We start from the raw sequence: 24,944 nt of genomic DNA on the forward strand, positions 1-24,944 counted from the left end.
TGAGGAAAAATTCTGGAAAATATGCTTTTTTTTCAGAGATATGATGGACATATATCTCTTATATATAAAATATGACCAAAGTTTTCAATCAGTTTGTTTTCTAATTAGATCAGACACTAAGCTGGAACTTATTTAGAGTAAACCAAAACAAATAAATTCAAATGAAAGATATGAATTAGTTACTTTCTATCTTCCTTGCTAATCATGCCCCTGGCTTATAAAACTGGGCTGAGAATTACTTTTTGGTAGAGTCAAGAGATAAGTAGTACTCAGTAATATAATTTACCTATTCTGATGGCAATTAAACAGTAATAATGCTAGGAAAAAATATACCTGTCATATCTTAAATACTGTAATAATGACATTGTTTTTATTGCTTTGAAAATATAAGCTGCAATAACAGCACCTAGGTAAAGAACACTCAATTTCTAAAGTAGGCCACGTTCATAATTTATTTGATGGTGTAATTTACGAGGTTCCTGGGCTACTTTTTTGTAGATAATTCTAGGTATAAATAGCCCCATCCTCAGATTTCTTTGGAACACAGTTCTTAAGCTTTCAAATCTCCTTTAACTATTTTGACCTGTGTTTCCTTCCCTCAATTTAACGGTTGCTACCCTTAAGACATTAGAATCTATAGACTTGTATGGAAAGGCAGTATCCTTCTTGGTTCTGGGATGACTCCAATTTATAGTTGTCTCTCTTACTGATTGAGGTTACAGAAACACTTGGGAGGTCCAGATCACACACAGTTTAGATTATAGGCCATTGCCAGAGATGTATTTCCTTCCATCTCAGCTTACAAGTTGATCATTTCATGCCTGACTTCACTTCTTTTAGTTCCTTGCTAAAAGGAGAAACCAACATAAACCAATATATAAGCACCTTTTAACCAATTATCCAAGAATGACAAATTTATTAGCTATAAGACACAATTTCCAAATATCCACAGACGTCTTTATCATGTGCTTTGCTATATCATGCCAAGGGTTATCAGCTTTTGAGCGAACTATATCTGTTTGCTCATTTCCCACCATCTAATTACACAGCTTATGTGTCCATTTTATGTTTATATAGTATCTCAAATCTATTATCACTTTATAAATTAGATATGAAGAGGCTAGGCTTACACAAACAAACACACAAACAATCCTTAAAATACAGTGGCCAAACAAATTGGAAGTTTATTTTTATCTCATATAGAATTGCATGATCCACTCGTATCTCATTTAAGAAAACTACATGACCAAACCAAGATATAGGTGGGTTTGGAAACTTGCAAATATTCTAGCTGAGCATCCATGTACCTAAATAAAACTTAGAATGTTCAAATACTAGAAGAAAGAAGTGAAGAAAGGAAGCCAGAAACAATTATCTATGTCTACCATACACAGTCATTCTATGCATTCATTTCCTCTGATATACTCATCTTACTTTTTGGACTCCTGAACTTGGAAGAAAACTTTCACATACATTTAGTGCTATCAGTTTAATACTTCTTCAAATATTTCTAATATGCACATGATTCAGATAAATGTATATAAGTTTATTGGGAAGTTCAAATCTTTTAATAGTATTAACTATGGTACAATTTAAAACAATGTCAAGTTATTTGTGTTCATCCTAACTAGACAATATTGACCTAAATATATAATTATAGAAAATTGACTGAAATTAGCAGGATAACTAGTTATGCAAGGTCTTTTATTTTATTTAATAAACTAACTTCTGTATATATTTTAATAAATGAATGTTTTTTCACTCCACAAATAGATGTGTAAATGATACCTAATGACACTATCATTAAGAATTTTGTGAAAAATACTTTTAAAAAATATTTCTCCTGTAGAATCTACTTTGTTTGGTTTAATTACTACCTGACTATTTAAGATTAGTAGTTCACTAATTTATATATGATCATGTTACTTTGTAAATGACATCACCAGTTCTTGGATATACTATTGTTAATATCAAACTTTTGCTTGTATTTCAAATATAGGAAGAACATACTTCGTTTCTTAGATGCAGAACGAGATGTCTCAGTGGTCAAAAGCAGTTTTAAGCCTGGTGATGTCATACACTATGTGCTGGACCGACGCCGGACACTAAATATTTCTCATGATCTGCATAGCCTCCTACCTGAGGTTTCACCAATGAAAAATCGCAGGTTTAAGACCTGTGCAGTTGTTGGAAATTCTGGCATTTTGCTAGATAGTGAATGTGGAAAGGAGATTGACAGTCACAATTTTGTAATAAGGTGAGCTTTCTTCTGTTCCTAGAAATTGCAATTTCAAAGACGTTTTGCTCAGGGATAAAAAGTTGGCAGAGATGTTTAAATTTAATACGAAGCATTATTAAAAACTCAAACAAATGGTTTTCTATAATATACTTTTCTATGTAATATTGAAATTTATATTTATCTTTGAATAGAAAATTATAATTATTGTATTATTGAAAGAAAAAGTGATCTTGTAGTGACAAGATTGCAGCAATTTTTGGGGGGGGTGGGAGCAAGGCAAATAGCAGTCTTATTAGTTTTAATATTCACATAGGAAAAATATATATATGTATATATATATATTTTGAGTTGGAGTCTCACTCTGTCACCCAGACTGGAGTGCAGTGGCCGCTCCCGGCCACCGCAGCCTCGATCTACTGGGCTCCGGCGATCCTTCCACCTCAGCCTTCCAAGTAGCCGGAATTACAAGCATGTGCTACCACGCCCAGCTGATTTTTTTTTTTTTCTTTATTTATTGTAGAGGTGAGATCTCGCTGCCCAGGCGGGTCTTGAACCCGCGGGCTCAGGCAATCCACTCACCTCAGCCTCCCAAAGGCGTGGGATTACAGGCTGAGCCACTGAGCCTGGATAGAAAATATATTTTTAACTATCTTTTAAAAATATTCATTAATTTTGTGTGACTTAATTTGTTGTATGACTAACATTTCTATGCAGTGATATAACAGATAAAAATTAATTATACTTTTTATTGACCATTATTTAGCAGATCCTAAGAGCATAGTTTAGCAAGTTTGTATTTGGTATCCTTAGCCAAATTGACTTTATTACTCATTATATGTGGTATTTGTGTATGTTAATATATGCCAGTTTTATAATTTTCTCACATAATTAAAGATGCCTATTTGTTTTTATTAATTATCAAAAGACTTTAGATCAATTATGTGTTTTGTTAACTTGCTAACTGAAAAAAAAAATTCAGTAGAAATGGAATTGTGATCACATCATAGACATTAACAATTTTGAATTTCCAATCCTTATATCTGTACCGCTTTTAGTCTGAATGAATGAAACATAAGTATTGAAATATGAATGGCACAGCCATACAATATAATGATGGATAGGAAAGCATGCTGACTTGACTAGTGACAAATACTTAAAGTCCCTTGAAGATGTGCTGAAATATCTTCACAAGTCTGTAAAAGTACAGAACTTGAAAAAATATTTTTGAAATAATCTTGAAAATAAAGACAATTATGTGTGTATTAATCCTGAATAGGCAACTATTCTTTTGTAAAGTAATAATAGCCATAAAAATCATACTTCAACATTATCAAGTGAATACAGTTGATAATAAAAATTATAACTGTAAGCATTTTAACTTACTATCTTGCCTTTACTCATTTAGAAGGAGGGTCAGTGATTGGCTTGATATTAGTTGAAACTTTAAAAGCCTGAACTCTTAAATAGATTGGTCTGAGGGAAAACAAAAAACAAAAAAAAACCAAGCAACTTTGTATAGATATACAAAGAAAAGCATACAAGAAGAGAAGGTAAAAAATATTTGATGAGGGTTTGACAATGAAATAGAAGTAACAAACTTCAAAAACTGAGATCTTTAAAGTCTAGTTATAAAGAAAATTTAAGCCTTCTAGAATTTGAAGTGACTAAAATCACAGGGCAGGTAAAATAAGGATGTAAGTATTTCAAGGCTTAATCAAAAGTGCCATGATGTAAAGAAGGAAATGCTAGGAAAACAAGGTCCAAATATAACTGACTTCTTGTTTCTGCATCCTTCTGTGCTTTGGCATTGGGGCTTGTCTTCGCTGTTAGATTTAGTCCCACCTTTGACTCTGAAATGAAGATGACTTTTACATGTGGGTAATGAGAGAGGATGTTGCATTAGCCCCCAATTTTATATCAGTTCTTTGACATTGCTTCCTGCTCTGCTTTTCTTTCCCCAATTTCTATAGACTAGGTTCTTTGCATTCCGATTCCCAACCTACTGAGTTTTTACTTCATATACCATCTTACCTCACTTACTCTTCAGTAAGTGAATTCTAAAACTCTTTCTATATCTAAAGAGTGATTGATGATAGACCTTGCTTTACATTTTACCTTCTTATTTTTACTTTTCCTGCCTGCAGTTTCTAGAAGTTATATATTCTGCGCTGTATCTCACTCCCTTGCAGTTAACTTTGGCCAGCCCATAGGTTTCCAGATTTCTAGACTCTAGTCCACCTGTGAATATAGTTTTGATTCAACAAAACCATACCGCCCATCTCCCTTATTCTAAAATTAAAGATTATTTGAGTTTTCACTGGACAAGCGGCAACAAACACCTGGGGATATTTTCCTCACTGTGCTACTATGGACTACAGGGCATTTAGATAAAGACCATCATTTAAAACCTTAGATTAATAAACCACCACTCCAACTTTGAAATATTCATTGTATCATTCGTATAGCATCCCAGCTCCAGTGATGTCCAGTAAAATGATTTACCTGTTTTCCTCCATATTCTGTGAGTCCTAGATTTTAAATTTACACTATTGATGTCAGGTGGATTTGAGTATCTGTTGTTGGTTTCTGGGTTACTATTATCAATCAACTCAGGTCCAATGTTTTTGCAGTATGGTGGGAGGAGTAGCTTTATCACCACCTTAAATGGGAACCTCATTGAGTCTACAGCTATATTTTGACCTCACACTATTTTTTTACAATGTATACTTTATCTTCTTTTGGATACCATGAGTATACTCTGCATATATTCAAAATTTAAAAGGTAAAATGAGTTGCCTGAATAACCGGCAGTATTAAGTTGTATGAAAAAAATACTTTGAAAATTTTGAGAATAATGTTGAAATACTTGACCAATTATATCTCCTCTCACTGGTGGTTTCCAGAAGACTGCTTTTCTCAGAGAAGGAAAGGCCTCAGATAAACTAAAATGAGAGCTAGTGTTAAAGAATATATGCCACAGAAAATACTAATGGTCTCAAGTCAAAGTAGACTTATTTCCATAGTTTGTTATACAAGAGTACTTTTACAAGTCACAACAGATTACAAATATTTTTTAAAAAAATCTAGTAAGACTTGCTGGAATTTTAATATATATTTATGGCATTAGAACATCATTGCTAATTTTCATATGCATTCCTTGACAATCTACAAAGTACTGGAGTATATTTCCAGTTCTTGGTGAATTTGCTACATGAGTATTATCTGCATTTGAAACCAGAAATTTTAGATTGGAGTCTAAAATGGCATATATTTGAGGAGTTGCCAGTTAATTCACTATAATGCAAAAATTCAGTGAGCCCAGATATATGTTTTATATGTATATATAACTCAGATAACTATGTTTTTTAGTGTTGGATTTACATACACACCCGCAGGCACATACAAATATATTTTTTCATTTTCAATGGTAAATATACTTAAGAAAAACTACCATTTCCCTAAAAGTAGCCTTGGCCCTTTTCTCTCTTTAACATCATGCTGCTAATTCATTGACAAATTCCATAAGTGTTACCATCAAAACATATCCTGAATCTCATGACTTCTGCTGCTACTACCTTGTACTCTCTTGCTTAGAACTCTGCAATAGTTCCTTAACTGCTGCCCTTAGTTGCACGCTTTCTCCCTTACTGAAGTCAGTGTCTCCCTTAATCATCCAGCAGCTTCTCATCACATTCTGCATAAAATATGAATATCTTGCCAGTAACTATAAATCACATAATCTGGAACTTCAGGGACAACGTTTCTGACAGTTCTTTTCCCTGAAACCTTCTTTCCCACATACCTTTTTGTGGTTTTATGCTTGTAAATAACATCCTCTGCAAGATCTTTCCCGATTGCACTAACTGTAACATTCTATACCACCATCACCATCTGTCACCATCCCCTTGACCTTTATTTTTCTTTGCATTTCATGTTTACTTCTTTGTTGTTTATCTTTCCAAATAGAATGCAAGAGAGAAACTTTATTTGCATTCTTTCATTTTAGTTTCATTGTTTACAAAAGTATGTGATACATTGATACATTCTATAAATGTGTGCTAGAGGCAGATAGGCAGACAGGCAGCAAGGAAGAAAGGGAAAAAGGGAAGGAAAGAGGGAGGGAGAGAGGGAGAAAAGTGCTCTACTATACTTTTCCATAGTCTGTCACTTTGCATGTCTGGAAACCTCTTATATACACCTCAATCTTACCATCACAATGTTCTTGGTTATCTGGGATGAAAGAGCTATCACATAATCTTCTCTAAAACTATAACCCATCCAGCAGACATGTCTCTTAAAACCTTAGATGGCCAAACCTCAGAGCAAGATGCAAACACATCCTATAGTAAATGCAGAAACCATTATACTCTGTCTTTTCTGGAGTAAGGGATTATAGATTTGGTAGCCCTTGTCTCTTCAAGCAAAGTGTGAACGTCTTTGTGTGGTCTGCCTTTTCATTTGCTCATATTAATATATTTTTAAACATACGGTATTATAGTCTGTAATTTGAACTTTATAGAATGTACCTTATGGAATAATTTGCATAAAGTTGAATTTACATAAACTCAGTGTTTTACAGCCTGAAAAGATACTGTAGGGTAGAGACTACTATACATATTCACATCTGGAATCTTTTTGTAACTATTTTTTTTCCTAAACTATCATCATCTCTATTATATTATTCCTTAAAAGACACAGCATTTTTAAAGATGATAATAAAATTGAGAACAAATCTATTGGGTTCTATAAAGTCAAATTTTTATGAGCTTAACTTTCAAGAAAGGTTTCCAAGTCTTTTTCTACAAACTTGCAATGTACAAATTAGGTCATTAGCCACATAATTTACTGACTGGTACTAGAACATTTGTAAATGGTAGAACACTCTTGGGAATAGAAATTTAGGAGGCTCTTTATATTTTTAGAAGCTATGATTATTACAAATCTGTATTTAAAAGAACTAAATAGTGAGCAATTCTACAAGTTTAAATTTACATTATGGACTGACCAAGAAGTATATAAAAGGTAATCATAAGCATAGACATGAAAATTATAATCATTATCGTTTTGATTTTCTTTCTTCCATATTTTTACTACTTCCCCAAAATGGAAATTGGAATGCTATGGATTAAAATATGCCCTACCTTGAACAATTATCATAATACTATAAGAAAGGTATTGGCAGTAGTAGGAAACTGCCAGGGGAGGAGGGGTGGGATTGGCAGTTAATGGAAATTGCCAGGAGAGGGGGGGCACACCTCATCAACAAGGATACCTGCATAATGAACATTCATATCCCTAACCCTAAATTGTACTCCACAACTTTAAAATTTTTAAAAAAAGTATGTCTAGGGAAGTATAGTGTAACATTTTCTAGTTTTTAACACACAAAAATATTTTCTTTATAAAAATTTAATGTATGCAAAAAAACCATCTTTGTTATTTAATAACTAGTTGGGAAATTCATTCTTTTGAGTTTAATTTTATCACTTTTATAATAGATTTATATGATGATCACTTAACTTTTCTACAGTATTCAATAGTGGAGGTTTTCAGTATTTTCTCAATACTTACTGATGGAAAATTTACTTCTTTATTGTAAGAAACAGTAAGCAAGACACTGAAACTTGGTTATTATTTAATAGTTAGTGATTGTGGAAAAGTTCAATTACACTTAAGATCTATCACTCCACATTTTTGTAAAAGCAAATTAATACATGTGAATAAAAACTTTATTAGTTCTGAGTAAAGACTGTTGCTTCTTGCCAAGGGGCATGTGACTCCGTTTTCCTCATTTTATTAATTGACCATGTCAAAGAGCATATTCCACAAACTAGTGAGCCAGAAAATGTATTACTGCAAAGATGCACCAAATTCTTCTAGTACCTAAATTGGCTGTAAGTTAGCTTTTGAAAGATTCATTAATAGGCATACCAATCTCTGAAATCAAGAAATTATGTCAGGCATAGTAAAGATGGAGAAATAAAACAGAATCCAATGCTACTCATTTTTCTTCAAAGACAATAGTAAGTTGACTTCATCTCAAGGGTGCCTGTTTGTAACTGATAGGTGAAAGGTATAAACATTAGTAATTTAAATAAATAATCTGAGACAAAGATAAAAGACTAAATTGGCAATACTTTTAATAATAAAAGATAATTCTTCAGAGCTGTGTCTAAGTGTTTGGCCTACAGACTTTCCTGATGTTTCCTGATACTACATCATAACTATTCCCCTAGTATAGTAAATATTTTTTGTTTTGAAGGTCATACTGTGCTACCTCTGAGCAGTCTCAGATTTGTAACAATCCTTGAAAAAAAAGTTCTAATCATTTGACTTACAAATATCAATAGATTAATCACTTCTTTGTGGAGACAAGATCTTCTATGATATATCACCACACGAGACATCTATCCTTCCTAAGAGCTCTTGTTCTTCTCATTGCATTTTGTCTCATCTTTTTGGTTCCAAATACCTTTTCTTTCCCCAATGTGTGCGGCCCTATGTTATTGCACATGTATTCTCCACCCTAGAGGGTTCAGAAGGAATTTTGCTTTAAAATTTAATCAAACTTCATTTTTCTGTGGAAGAGTTTCCTATTCTTGCCAAACTGGTTAAAATTATCACAAAATTTTAGTAAAAATTTTAGAAATATTTCAACTTTCCTCATTTTCCTGGAGAAGTATTTTTTATATGTATCTACCAAGATATTCATATGGTTGGACGACTGGTTACATGTATTGCCTGTGTTTCCAGTTTGTTTATTTGTTTTCTGCTTTTTCTATTAGACAACAATTTTTGTGACAGCAAGATAAATTATACCTAGTTTGGTTGCAGTGGGCATTAATTAGTTCAATGATCATTATAGATCAAATTCACGCAGGTATTACGGTCAGACCGACCTCTAAATTTATAAATCAAAGTATTATTTTTAGATAAAATCTGCATTCAACATTAGATTTAAAACTTGACCTGTATTTTTTTAAAGGACTTTAAAGAAATAAAATGCTGTCATCTTTAATGATATACCAGAATGATATACCAGAATGCATTATATGCAAAGGAAAATCTCTTGCTCCAAATACTTGTTTTATTAGGGAAGAGGACAAGCGACATACAAATTGCACTTTTGTTCTATGTAATATAGTTATAGAGAATGCTATTTTTATTATTTCACCCCAAAATATTTTAAGACATATCTGTGAAAAGTGCCCATGTTATGCATTTACATATACACACAGACACAAACATATTGTCATGAATTTTTTTTCTGCAAGTTAGTCTCTCAGTGGCTGTTTGTATCATTAATTAATCAATTATATTAAATGATGGTTTAAAGGAAACTAGACAAAAGGGCATCCTGGTCAATATTATTACATGATGCTTAAAGTAAAAATCATATAAAGATAGGAAAATAAATGAAAGCCTAATTTTGATTCTCTAATGAATGACTAAATATTTAACTGATTTCTAAAATCTAGGTCTTGTCAACATATGTATCTATATAACAGAAAAATAAAAATAAGAGAAACATTTTTGTTTCTCAACAAAACATTTAAAAACATAATTCAAATGACAGTGTTGTTACGTGCCCTATATCAATGTTTTTATATGTGCAACTCTCAAAATATATAGTACATGATTCTTTAATTAACAAATGCCCTGTTTCAAAGAAAGAAGCTTGGCTAAGTTAGAAAAATAAGGGAAGTGAATCACTGACTGAAATTAAAAATATCTTACTTTTTGTCCTGCAAACCTATCTGATAAGGAAATGTTCATAAAGAGTGATAAAGTTCTAATGATGTTAGTAATGTTGTCATATACCTCCAGAGGAGCAAAATTTTGACTAATTTAATTGGGCATTGATGATGTTATATACCATCTCTCACCTGCTTGAGAAGTAAAGCAAATAGGAAGATAAGAAAAACTGTATTATTTCTTAGACCTATCTCTTCAAAGATTGATAAAAATTTTGAGTATTCTGGATGTGCTACCTCAAAACTTCAGGAAACAATTATTTGCCTCTGTTAGGTTTGTCATCAGTAAGGGAGGAGCACATCATGATCTGTACAAAATATGTTCTGTTTCTCACACCGTGTATACTTACTTATTGAAAGGTGTGCTGTAAAATTTCCTTTTTTATTTTATTTATTTATTTATTTTATAGGGGTTGGAGTTTCACTGTCGCCCAGGCTGGAGTGCAGTGGCATGCTCCTGGCCCCCCCAACTTTGACCTGCTGGGCACAGGCGATCATTCTGCCTCAGCCTTCCAAGTAGCTGGAACTACAGATGCATGCCTATGCCTGACTAATTTTTTGACTTATTGTAGAGATGAGGTCTCGCCATGTTGCCCAGACTGATCTCGAACCCATAGGCTCAGACAATCCTCTCATCTCAGCCTCCCAAAGTGCTGGTATTATAGGCGTGAGCCACCACGCCCGGCCAAAATTTCAAGAATTTAGAGTTTGAAAGTCTGCATATATTATTTATGTATCACCATAGGCAAAAGAAAACAGGTTTAGAAATATACCTTCATGCAACTGCTTAAAGTATCTTTTTAATTCTTTTTGGGGTTATTTTCATTTATTTATTTTTTACTTTGTGTAATTGTAAAATTATTGTAGTAATCAATATCTTACATTAAAGAATATAATTTAGTGGTAAAAATTGTTTTGGGTTTTGCAAAACTGTCTTTAAAGTGCTTTTAAATTAGTTATCTTTCAAGTTTTCAGATGATCTCTCACGTGTATCTACACAAAGTATATTCTAATATTTGCGCTACCTGTACTCAAAAATTTCACAAACTTCTCAATCATCTTTTTATTTTTAAAAATTGTTTTTTATTATTGATAAGCTGAGAGATAGCAGGGAACAAATTCTCATTCCATCTCCCCTTTTCTCCAGCTTCACTGCAAACATAATGGTGAATTCTTCCATTCTCTAGATTAGCTGGGAATTGTAGGACCTGTCAAAACAGTATTTCAGTGCTGGTTTCTCATAAAAAAAGAAGCCTTGTCTCACCCTGATAGCAAGTAAATCTGACCATGAGAATAATTAACTATTGCAATGGCAACTGATATCATTTGGCCATCAAACGCTGCTATTCACCTTGCTTAAACAGAGATACTAGAAATAATGAGTTTAACTTAGATTCAGAAATTACCTGATGGCTCCAAAACTCCTTTTCTTTGTCAATCTGGCAAATAATTGGAATTTTTAATTTGATGTTATTTATTTACTTCTTTCTTCTTCATTTTTTCTTCATTCTGTCTTCCCCTCTTCTTCCCTGTAGCCTAAATTACTTCCATTTATATCTTTTTTTGTTTTCATTTCTTAACCAAAATTCTCATTCTCTGTCCTGCAACTTTTTTTCTCCTTGACTACTTCCCTTCTAATTTCCTCTTGGTGTGTATTTTTACCTTAAAAAAAAAAGAGAGAAATCAATTAAGACAGCCATTTAAATATATTCACATTTATGTAGGTAAATCTTTGCTATTCAAAGTGTGGTCCTGTACTACCAACATTAGTATCACCTGGAAGCCTATCGGAAGTACAGACTCTCAAAACTTGCACCAAACCAAGTCAGAATGTACATTTTATCACAGTGCCTGTGTGATTCTTGTAAGCATTAAACTTTGAGGTGTACTGGCCTAAACAATGTGTTTCAGACAAGCTGTAGCTCCCACCATATCTGATTAATTTAGCCTGAATTTTAATTCCAAGATTGGTACTTTCAAATTGGTCAATAAGTACAAAGCTACGGCTAGGAAGGATTCATTCTGTTTCTCTATTACACTGTGTAACTATAAGACTATAAAAAATAACATTGCAGTGTATATTTCAAGATAGCTAGGAGTAAAGATTTTGAGTGTTATCATCAGGAAGAAATGATAAATGTTTAAAGTGATGAATATGGGCTGGGAGCCATGGCTCACACCCATAATCTCAGCACTATGGGAGACTGAGACAAGAGGATTGCCTGAATCCAGGGGTTTGAGACCAGTCTGGGCAACTTGATGAGATCTCATCTCTGCAATAAATCAAAGAAAATTATCTGGGCGTGGTGGTGCACGCCTGTGGTTCCAACTACTTGGAAGACTGAGCAAAAGGGTCACCTGAGCCCAGCTAGTTGAGGGTGCAGTGACTGTGAGCATGCCATTGCACTGCAGCCTGGGCACAGAGTGAGACTCCTACTCAAAAAAAGTAAAATGAAATAAAGTGATTAATATGGTAATTACCTTGATTTGATCATCATATAACGTACAACATGCATTGAAGCATCACACTCTGTCAGTTAATTTGTATAAATATGTGCCAATTATAAATTTAAAAGTAATTAACAAAATAAGTAAAGTATGTATTTTACATATCATACCAAAAATTGATACATTGAGTTTATATCATATTTATTTATTGACTGAATAAAAGAATAAGATAATTAATGTAGGCCTTGAGAAAAATTTGGTTTGTATTCATGTGTCTGCTTTCTTAGAATTTATGCATTCAATTTCAAAACAAATACATAAGAAAAGTAATATGTAAAGAAGTATAATTTAAAATTATAAGAAAATACAGAAATATGAAAAGTGGAGTAGTCAAATGTCTAGAGATTGGAATTAGAAGACCTGGGTTCCTACCAATTACTAGAACTGTAGTGTTGGGCAAACATCAATATTTTCACTATTAATGAGGCCAATAGCAGGCATATTAATAATAGAGTATTTTTCTAAGTTATCAGATAAGACTATATAGTAAAGAAAAACATAAACTGTGAAGCTTAACCAACAATGACTGATAATAGAGAGTTCATTGTCATATGTAAAAGTTAAATTTGACAATATATTTTCTAACAGAAGACTAAAAGGGAAGACCATTCACTTAGAAATGCAAATTCTCATTGATATAATAATAAAATAAACTTTCCTAAATTTATCAAATATATATAAAGTTGAAACTAAATAACTGAATATAACTGACACTGAATAATATATTAGACAATATGATATGTAAAGCCAAAGAAAGACTGCTCAGATAGGAATGTCTGCAAAATCTGTATATATAGAATAGGATATAAATGTAGTGAAGATATATATGTCTTAGAAAACTAAAGTAATATGGTAAATATATATTATTTTATAATGATCTAAATTCCTAGAAGAAGGGGTGAAATGTTTCAGGGAAAAAAAGATGGAGGAATTGACTTTCCTTGACTGGTACAATGCATTTTTATAACTCAATCAATTTTTATTCTCCACTGGTGGATAATTTACAGCAAACTTTAAATCACCTTCTTGACCTTCTATGAATGCTAACTCTTTTATAACAAAATAGATTCTTCTGAGACAGAAAAAATGAGTTTTATCCTACATTTTCACAAATAATGGACTTAATTCTTTATCCTTCCACTCTCACAGAAAATTTGTTTTTCCTTAACTCAAACAGCAAGTAGCAAGCAACTAGGTTTATGATAAAAAGCCAGGTAAAGGGCATTAGGATGATTTTTAAAACATTGTAAATGTTATTAACTACTTTATATTTTAGGAATAGTAACATTACATAAGATTTACTGCATATATTTTCTGTTTTACTTTTGCTTAATATTTTATTCATATTTTTGAATTTTTATGATTTTTATAAACCTAATTACATTTGTGACTTTTGTGCTATAGATTTTAGTCATAAAATTGATGTATTGGAATCAGATTTTATATTTTATTCTAATTATTTATGAATTTTAATATTTAAGTTAAAACTACATAGGAAATATGCAATATATATATTGTGATGTGATGTACAGCTTTTTTTTCTAATTATATCATTCCTCCTACAAAAAACTTATACACAAGAGACAATTTTAAAAAATGGGAATGACAATGACTAACAAACTCTCTTAAATTTTAAAACATTATTTTATATATTTTTTAAAGATGTGGGGTAAAATTCAGGCTTAGGTATACAAGTGGTCATTGCATAGGTAAAGTTTTGACCTCCCTTTGGTCACCTGGTTTGAGATCAGATACCCTTATTAATATTGTGCTCCCACTTAAAACATTATTTTAAAATGTCCACTTATTTTTACAAAGGTTGCAAACATATCATTTTTTATTTATCAATCTGAAAAGGATTTTTAAAATGTTTAATATTCAGTGCAAAGTTGCATTGATATTGGCACTCATATAAAATGCATTTAAAATGTAAATTGATACAAAATTTTGTAATTAACCACTTTATATTTTAGGAATATTAGTATTATATATGATTTACTTAACTAACTCTTTTTGGTGCATTATAACAATGCATTTACACAGAAACAATTGTTCAGTTTTGAATGGGCTCCTAAAACTAGAATCCTAGAATTTTTTTGGTAAGTAAAGAAATACAGTTATTTTTAAACCTTTTGTTAGATATGATATGAATATTAGCAAATGACTGGTTGAGCAGTCCTTCCATAGATCTTTAAAATGTGGCTTCAGTTTTTTGTTTAAAAATTTTTTTTTTCAATGATCAAATCTATTTATAAATAGGGAAAGGTCAAAAAATATATTCCAAAGCATTATGCAAATAAACTTTTTAGCACCTATTGTTTCACATCTTTGATCTTTCTTATAATTGTTCTTCACTTCTTCATTTACAGATTTACTAGGAAATGCAGATAAAAATATAGAGAGCAAGTCTCTAATTTAGAAATTATCAGTGTCTTTTGAAGGAGATAGATTAATACACTAACAATATGCAAATATCTTTATTAGTGGCATGCATAGTACTAGGCACTGGTTATGAGGCAGAGGAGACAGAAGCCGGACAGTCAAGGATAATTTCTTGGAAGAAGCAGAACTTGAGTCATGAAGACTAAGGTGAAAATAGAAAAGAGAAAAAAAGGGTGAGATGTAGTCCAAGCTAGCGTTATGATGTGCAATGGGACCTTGACATGGGAACACGTGACATCTTTTTGTTTATAGAGATGCACACATAGTTTCAGCATGTTGAAATATAAGGGTGCATAGGTCAATGGATGTAAGAGAGACTGGAGAGGAGCAAGAGACAAGTAATGGAACATCCATGGTGCCTGAATAGGAAGGTTGAACTTAAATATGCAATAGTCTTGGGAGCCATTTATTAGAGGAATGGCATACTAATATTTGAATTTCAGCAAGATTTGGAGGTAATAGATGAGTTGAAGGGGGATAAAGTTGGGAATACTAAAAATTGTCTGAAGGTAGAAATAATGAGGGACAATAAGACAGAGGCATATAGGAAGGGTAAATGAAGAAAATCAAGAAGGCAGCAATGATAGCTAATTGTATAGTTGGTATGAAATTGAATGTGCAATTGGCAAGTAATATGAATATGCCACTTTCTATTATGTAATATTTTGGGATAACAGAAAATAAATAAAAAATGTGTCTTGAAGAATACAAATTGGTTATTCTGAGGTAGTTATGCTTAGGTTAACAAAATACATGTTTTCCACAGAACAGAGAGTTTGAGTGATTTCCTTAAGTGAACCCAGCAAGCTTGCAAGAGGAGAGATGGTAGAGCTTTCTTCTCTCTGACTCAAAAGGCAATAATTTAAATTTTAAAATAATTAGTAAGAAACAGCCTTTTAAATTGTAACTAATGCTAATGTGGTATAGACTGTAAAGTTTTTAGTTGAATATTTACTTTTAAACACAAAAAAGACTAGTGATAGTTTTTTGGGGATACATTTTAAATTTTAATGACAACATACAAGTCAACAGAGAAGATGTCATTATATTGTCTGATATTTCAAGAAGGTATCAGTTATTCTTCAAAGTGTAGGTTAATACAATAATTTGAAAAATAAAAATAAATATAAAATCAAAAAACAATACCAAGCTGAATTTTATAAAGTTGAGCAATTTCTATGTTCTATGGACCATAATGTGAGAATTCCTTTCTTCCACCAGTTATTTGTTGTGCTTCAAAATATGTCTAAATATTTTGAAAATAGATTAGAAGTAGGAGCTAATACCTTAGTCAAATGATGAGAGCTAATACCTTAATCAAATGATATATACATTTAAATTAGATGTTTAAGTCCTAGCTCTTGTATTTAATATACATTTAATCTTAAGTGATTTAATAACTTCTATATGTTCCCATTTATTCTCAGGGAAAAAAATTTTTATCTTCTATTTTTTTGAGTGTGTAGGAATCAAATGAGAAAATACATGCGAAAGTGTCTAGTATAAACATAGCAGAAATTAGTTATTCAATGAATGCATATATTACTTCTAATTTTTAAAAATTAACTTATTTGTAGTATATTTATAATGTGAAAATAATATCTGAAACTTATGTGCACAGAAGCCATAAATATTTACACTTAGATGGCCATGGTTGCTAAGTAGGACACACTCTCCCATGAAGTATAGTAGAAACAATTGTCATCTGAGAGTTTAGAAACTGGGATTCTCCTGCTGGAATTGTAGCTAAATATAGCGTGACTTTGAACAATAATATCAGCCATTTTGCATTTCAGTGTCCTGATCCAATCTGCCAAATGAGGCAGTAAAAATAAGTGGCCTTATAAATTCCTTTCTGGCTCTGAAACCCAAGACTTTCTTTTCTTTTTTTATTTTCCTTTTTTAAAAAATGATTCCATAGACATCTTTGAAACAGGTTTTATCAGTGACAAATGTTGATTGGATTTTTTTCTTCCTAGGAGTCATGTTTTATGAATATAGCTCCTCCTCATTAGTATACTTGTGGTAATAATATTTTCTATCTAGTGCTACATCCTCTAATCTGGCTTTATGTTTTATTTGGCCCAGGATTATTGCCTTTGCTCCTGACAAATGCAAGTAAGTGTTAAGGTTAAAATCAGGAGAGGAGTATTACTACTTAGTCAAGTAAAAACAAACCTAATTTTTTTATGATTCATAGAGATGATTGTAAATGTGATGATGTCAGGGACTTGAGAAGTAACAGTACATTCCAAAGATATAAAGAAGAACCAGTAAATGCTCATACTAGCAAAAGAAAGAGAAGTTGTTTTTACAGCACCATCATTTAATATATAGTTCTGGAGAAGAGACTCTGATAGTTTTCTGGGAAATAAGACCTACCACTTCCCGTATCTGTTTCATTCACATCCATTCTATTCCAGCTCTAACCACTACCTAGGTGATATTGAGCATGTCTTTTTTTTTAGTTGGAATCTGAATCTGTTGTCCAGGCTGGAGTGCAGCAGGAACCACAGGCATGTGCCACCACGCCCACCTAATTTTTTGATTTATTGTAGAGACAAGTTCTCAACAAGTTTTCCAGGCTGGTCTCGAACCCCAGGACTCAGGCAATCCTCTCACCTTGGCCTCCCAAAGTGCTAGAATTACAGGATTGAGCTACCACACTTGACAGTGCATGTTATATTTTTAATGCACAATCATTCAACTTGTGGGCTTTTGTAATCTGAAGTTTTGAATGCTTTTTCATGGGTGGCAAGTGGTTTATTGTTATTTTTTATTTTCTTTTGTTTTATTTTTGTGATAGAGAACATGTTTCTGGGATACTCAAAGTCACTTGAAATTGCAATATTATGTTATAAAATTTGGATTTGGAGTGTATGAAATAAATGTTGGGTTCAAATTTCAGCTATGAAGATTTGTAAACTGAAGTGTTTTACTTTTTGTCATTAGTAAAATATGACTGCTAATATCAGATCATAGGGGTGCTCTTTAAGATTTAAATAATAGATGAGTGCAGTGTCTGGCACAAGAAGGTAACTGATAACTATTAGAATTACACTGAAAGACAGTCTTGAGTCAAAAGCATGGCAATCTTACAAAATTGAGGATTGTTTTCTATTGTGATTCATAAATTATTAAGAAAAAACTCAAAGTAGAATATCATAATTATTTTTGAGCACTGACCCTTAATGCTTATTAAAAATTATGTATCTTAAGTTTTAAAATGGAAGCAATAGTTTCATAAATTTGTTGTCACATTAATTCAAGGAGCATTTCATTCTTCAGCAGTTATCAAGCAGCCACTAGTTGCTAGTGACAAGTTCTGAGTGACATCAATAGGTATTAGGGATATAATGATATATTACATGGTCTATTCTGTTTGACATTTGTAGTTGGATGGAGGGAACATGTAGAGAGGGATAACAAACTAATGCAATGACATTAAAGATAGAACTAAGAACAAACTATTGCTGGTGGGGAGACAGAAGGATTTCATTATAAAAATGAATAAAACTAAATTTTAAGGTTATTCTTTTAGGGAGGGGAAATGTAATGCCCTTTCCAGGAATGTCATATAATTTATAAATCCTCTTGCCTTTACTCTTTATGAATATCTTTTTATCAAAGTATTGTGTGTATGTGCTTTTCATGATTTTACCCTCAATGATTATTAACAATAATCCTATTTACTTAAAATTTTTACACTTATATCGCCCTTACTTTAATTTCTCAAATTTTCCAGACATAATCTTATACATATAATTAAAAAAAACTATTAATATTTGGAATGCTTAATGTGATGTCTTTTATAATAAAGATATTTCTGGTCTACTTTGATGATCTTGTGAGAAGATTTTAAAATCTTGGGCAATTTTAATATATATATGATAGACTTTCAGGCATATCTCAGTATTTTATTTTTATTTATTATTTATTTATTTATTTATTTATTTTTGCATTGGAGTCTCACTCTGTCACCCAGACTGGAGTGCAGTGGCCACTACCGGCCACCGCAACCTCGACCTGCTGGGCTCTGGCGATCCTTCCGCCTCAGCCTTCCAAGTAGCCAGAATTACAGGCACGCGCTACCACGCCCGGCTGGTTTTTGATTTATTGTAGAGATGAGGTCTTGCCAAGTTGCCCAGGCGGGTCTTGAACCCACGGGCTCAGGCAATCCACTCACCTCAGCCTCCCAAAGGCACGGGATTACAGGCTGAGCCACAGAGCCCAGCCCTCTTCTTATAAATAAATTTTGGGTTAAATGTGCTTCAAAAAATCAGAGTGAAAAAAATATTGTCAGCCTTCAGAACTTCTTTAGCCTTCTTGATATGCTTTTCTTTTCCCAGAGTTTTCAAAGAAAGTTTATTAGAGAAAGAAGAGAGAAAAGAAAGGGAAACATGCCAGAGCTGGTGGCATGGACGACTGCACTTTTGCTCTGTTCAGTACACCTGATATACCTTCACAGTGATTGATATGCTAAAGATGGTGGAGCTCAGGTGACCTGGAGATTGACATCTCTGGGTTCCTGATGGAAGGCGAGAAGGTTGGGGTGGTCTTTTCCTGACTACATTGTCTTTTGCAGGAGACTGCCAGACACTTCCAATTTACAAGTTCCTGAGCTACAAGGTGGTCTTATTATCAGTTCTGTGGCTTTGGTCAGTTAAGGGGTGGTATTAGGCCTTCCTAGACCAGGAACTTGAAAGTTTCCTAGTGATTATTATGCTAATCCATAATTTGAAAGGTGAGGCTGTCCTATGCTTGTATCTGATGTAGTTTTCTTTTGATTTGCTGATGTGGTGGGGTAGGCTACCCCTTGGCCTGCAGTAAAATGTAATTTTAAAAACGTCTGAACGCTTTCTAAAACTGACTTGCTTTGAATAATCTTGGGTCTACTTACAGAAAACATTAGGCACCTAAGACAGGTACATCAATACAACAGATCGTATTTCTTGTTTTAATTTAAATAATTACAAATTAAAAGGATTATTTTTTCAATTTTTGTTCCTAGTTTAGTTGGTACAACTTCTGAGATAGTTAAAATGCAATTTTCAATTTAACATACGTTTGTTAATACCTTTTTTTCTTAGATTATCTCCCCCCAAAATACAATGTATCAGTTTTTCTAGTGGGACATCTTTAACATTCCTCGTAGAACTGCCATGTTCCTGATAGCAGACATCAAGGCAGGCTGCCCTGCAGATCAAAAGTGCATAGAAGTCATTGCAAATATAAGGGGACAAGTAACCTAAAAAAAAAAATTCTTCATAGAATTAATTTATTAAAAATAAAAACTGGAAGTGATTATACAGGAAATTAGAAGATTTAGTGCAGGGCTCACAAATTTACAACCTAAGGATCCAATCCAGGTAATATCTTGGTTTGCTTTCTCATTTATAATCCCAAGCTCAGGAGAAGCTGTCTCCTTTAAAAGGAAAAAATATCGAAGCAAAATTATATATTTTCAGAGTTATTTTAACCTTTGGCCTAGAGGCTTGGTGTTCTCTGAACCTAGTTTAGAGAATTAGCAGTGCTTCTGAAAGATGGAGAGACTAAATAACACTGTAAATAAGTTCTCAAATCACTCACCCATAAACCGAATACGCAGATAAATTCATTATATTTAGCTCTATTAACTTATCAAAATATACTATAATGTGTAGTAAAATAAAGATATAAGTGAGCACTTTTCACAGGAGCACCAGCAATCAGTCCTGTCTTGTAAAGTATTGTAATGGATGTTAACTTTTGGTTTTTAAGAACAAATATTGCTTTTTCAGACTAAGGGCTACAATATCATAGGGAGTAAGGTAATTTCAGGCACAGATATCATCATAAATATAGACACAGATTTTTAAGAAGGACATGGAGTAGTCTGATGACATTTGAATCTAAGGCAATGGAACAAATAGACAGAAAATTCTGGAAAGGGCAGGGACAAGCTTTGAAAGACCCAGTACAGACCTTGGAAGTTACTGAAAATATTTGGTTAGCAGGATAACATGATCAAATGTGCATTTTAACAACACAGTGCCATGTCTGAATCATAGAACTGATGAAGTTGAGAGTCCTTGTCATAAAGAATTGTCTAGAACAATTTTTTTAATTTAATTTAACATAGATTCCTAGTAAGAAATGCCTTTTATATCATGGTCTACTCCTACTATTGCTTTGACTGCTACCACATACGTACACTCACAGGAGTCTGAAACAAGTTTTCATAAAATTACATGGAAGGACTAGTGTCATTTTATAATTATAATTGACACTATTCTTTTAGATTCTTTCAAAATTGCTGAATAATTACCCTAGAAATAATTATTGATCTATCAATGGGTCTAGCTATATTTGAAAAATAATTAATTGGAAATTATTGCAAATATAATTCAGAGACACAGTGATACTACAGCTGAGAACACATCTATAGGAATAGAGAAAGCAGGAATATATTTAGGAGAAACTGTCTGAGAGGAATTTTCAGGGCTTTGTAATGAGTCAGATGTGGAGCATAAGAAAGTTGTGGGAATCTTGACTTTCTTGCCAAGTCAAAGTGTAATTTTGTTAACATAGAATTGACACATACACAATTCCCATATGATAAATATGCCATAATGAATGTGAAGTTGCTTTGGGTTTCCTTGTGATATCAGAAATTGAAACCTCATTTTTTACACACTCATGATATACTTTTCCCAATTCTTGATTGGTATCAGAATGCCTGAAGCTTCTGAGAATCATATCAACTGTCTTTTCAGGACCTAGTGTTGAATATAACATATATACTAAGTTAAGAAACATTTTCAACCTTGGGCTATACTTTCAAAAATATGATATGTGTGTTTATATAAATAAGTCAAAAATCATACAGATAAATCAAAATATAATTAAGTTAAATAAATTTTAAACAAGAAAATTAAATGTCAAAGCAATGTTTCTGTGGTAAGTTTGATGGTATAATCATTAAGAGTTAGAAAGCTCAAATATATTTTCCCTACAACCCCTTTAAAGACTCCATTGTACATAGTTTATTAACACCATGAATTGCAAAGGGAAAAATTATAGTTTTCCTCCCTTTGCTTTCTTGCATGGGTGATTAAAATATCAGCCATAATATTTCATAAATGTTATTTCATTCTTTTTAGTATACCACATAATTTTTAAGGATGCAAATACTATGCTGAATCAGCTCTTTCTTCTGTATAACAGTAGTCACTACTCAGCAACCATGGATCAATGAAACAGTTCAGTTCCCTGGTGATTATGGCAAGAGTGCATCATAAGATGTACATTCTGAGACTTCTTGCTTGGTTCTCCAATCTCTAGTCTTAACTACCTCAATCATAATTTTTTACTCAAAATTGTATTTGAGAATTTCTCAAAAACTGCCAGAATTTTTTATTACCCACATTCAGGCAAATAAAAATGATCATTAATTTTCATTACAGAGGAAGAATTTAGAGGATATATTTCATATTAACACTACATATAACATCAAATAACATGAAATTTATAATTCAAATAAATATCAGTTTAGCTACCATATTTATATACATATTCAATTCTATGAAGAAAAAAATCACACTAGTTCTTAATTGTGACAATACTAAAATTAATATGCCATATTTAAATCACTTTTACTATTCATATAGCCGAACAAGTGGTTTCTAACAAGGTCTTGCTTAATAACTTACCTTTTATATCAAGTACTAATTTATCTAGCTCGTGTTAAGAAATCTGAGTGCGGAATCAGGAGTTAGACTAGTTTAGAATCCCAGCTCTAACACTTACAAACTAATACCCTTAGTTAGTCACTCATCTTTTGTGTTTGTGCCTTAGTTAACTCATCTGCAATGTATCTATAATTATAGTATTTCTTCATTTTGTTGTCGGGAGGATTAAATGACTATGCTTATGAGTGTGTGCATATACATATATAGATATCTAGATATCTAGATATATAGATATCTATATATGTATATGCACACACATATATCTATATATGTATATGCACACACATACATAAAATTTAGAGTTGTCTGATGTTTTGTAAGTCCTTTACAAAGTTAAAAGAAAAATAAAAATGTAATCTTTAAGACATTTTATTGAATACAATGCATTACATATTGATTAATTTGACATACTAATATCACTCAATTTACTTTTCTTTTTTCTTTTTTTTTTTGTGAGTTGTAGTCTCACTGGGTAACCCAGATTGGAGTTCAGTGGCCGCTCCCGGCCACTGCAGCCTTGACCTGCTGGGCTCTGGCGATCCTTCTGCCTCAGCCTTCCAAGTAATTGGAAATACAGGCACGCGCTACCACGCTCGGATAATTTTTGATTTATTGTGGAGATGAGGTCTTGCCAAGTTGCCCAAGCGGGTCTCGAACCCGCAGACTCAGGCAATCCACTCACCTCGGCCTCTCAAAGTGCTGGGATTACAGGCTGAGCCACAGAGCCTGGCAATTTACTTTTCAATACAAAATTTTTGTGCTATACTGATAGAAAAACGTGAAAGTTAAATATACAGTTTACCAAGAAATAGAATGTTTAATGAGAATTATTTTCATTCATTTTAGCAAATATTTTATTAACCTTATTACTAATAGATAGGTTTTGGACTAGTAGGCACTGGAGATATGAAGAAAAAATAGATATGTCTAAGGAATCCATAGTCTAGTAAGAGAAACTGACATAACGTAATTCATACACAATTTAATGAAAGACAGACTCTGTTTTAGCATTGTTTCAGTGAAGACAAAGCAGTGCCTAGTACAACCAATTTTAACATGACATAATCCAAGACTTGGTACTTAGCTCTAAAGGCCCAGAGAATTACTATTGACCATGCCCATAAATACTCAAGCTTAAGGAATAAACTTGTACTTTCTAAACCACAATGAGCTAGATCATGGATTTCCGTAGTTTAAATTTTATTCACACAGTTTTATCTACCAGGATTCTCATAATCAGCAAATATGAATGGCTGACTGGTGGAATATGAGATAAAAGATTGTAAGATCATTAAATTACAGCCAAAATTTAGGGAAGATATAATTAAAATTGTACCATGGCAATGAGATCATAAGAAAAATCATATTTGAGTGGTGAAGAGGTTATATATGAGACATTCTGATGACCAATATAATATGAGGAATACAAAAAAGGAAGAAGTATAAATCTCTCAAATGTTTCTATTTTGGTGACAGCAGATGTGACAGTGACATGGGGTTAGAAAATTTAAAAAAGAAACAAGAGATTTATGGAAGAAAAAAACCACTACAGGTCAAATGTTTCCAATTTGAGCATGCTGGTTTGAAGTGTCTTTGGAATAATTATTGAGGAGTTCAGTAACCAATTGCAGCTCAGGTAAGAGTTATAGTTGGAGATGATGGATTGCTTAACTGTACTAACTGAAGTTGTGGGAGTAGGAGGAAAGGTGTGGATCAAGAGAAAAGATGGCTAGTACCAAAATGTTTTTTTAGAAAATGCCAGCAATTAAAAATTGATGATAAAGAGTGATTAATTGAACATTCATTGCCCTTTTTGACTATTGAGCATCTGATCATACTTACTTGAGAGGAAATCCATAAATATGCAGTATAGGTCTTTTCCCTACAAAAGCAAAAATGGAACAAATTCTTTTCATCCCCTCTGTCTGGTAGCAAGGGAGCTGGAATATGGCCAAAACTAGTCTAACCAGATGTTCCTAATTATGGCCTCGGATTGTGAAAGGCAGTTTCAAGGACACTGGGTTTACTAAAAGTCCAACAGTGTCTGGTAGTGGGGAATGGCTGATGTGTTTGAGGCAGGGACTAACGAATAGTTTGTAGAAATATGATATTTTTAGTAATTTCTGTTCCCCAACCACCCTTCAATAAATCACTTTTTTTTTTTTTTTTTTTGGTTTCTGGTAGTTAGGTACAAGCAGCCACAAGTGATAAGAATAGGAACAGAAGAAACAGACATAACTGAATTTTTTTTTTTTTTTTTTTTTTTTTTTT

At 32.5% G+C, this 24,944-nt stretch overlaps 1 protein-coding gene across 3 annotated transcripts in view; it reads left to right on the forward strand.

Moving 5' to 3' along the window:
- The window catches only part of ST8SIA4 (ST8 alpha-N-acetyl-neuraminide alpha-2,8-sialyltransferase 4), a 61,712-nt gene that overhangs the window by 26,112 nt on the left and 10,656 nt on the right, over positions 1–24,944 (forward strand). For 2 of the 3 annotated variants that reach the window (XM_021715132.1, XM_008063283.1), the window contains one exon: positions 2,000–2,257. In XM_021715132.1, the coding sequence (XP_021570807.1) occupies positions 2,000–2,257 (258 nt within the window). Of the gene's footprint in view, positions 1–1,999; positions 2,372–24,944 lie in introns of those variants that run through there. The other variant, XM_008063284.2, reaches the window with a different exon arrangement.

The sequence above is a fragment of the Carlito syrichta genome, unplaced genomic scaffold, assembly GCF_000164805.1.
Source record: "Carlito syrichta isolate Samal-C Ts95f unplaced genomic scaffold, Tarsius_syrichta-2.0.1 Scaffold306711, whole genome shotgun sequence".
Lineage (NCBI taxonomy): Eukaryota > Metazoa > Chordata > Mammalia > Primates > Tarsiidae > Carlito > Carlito syrichta.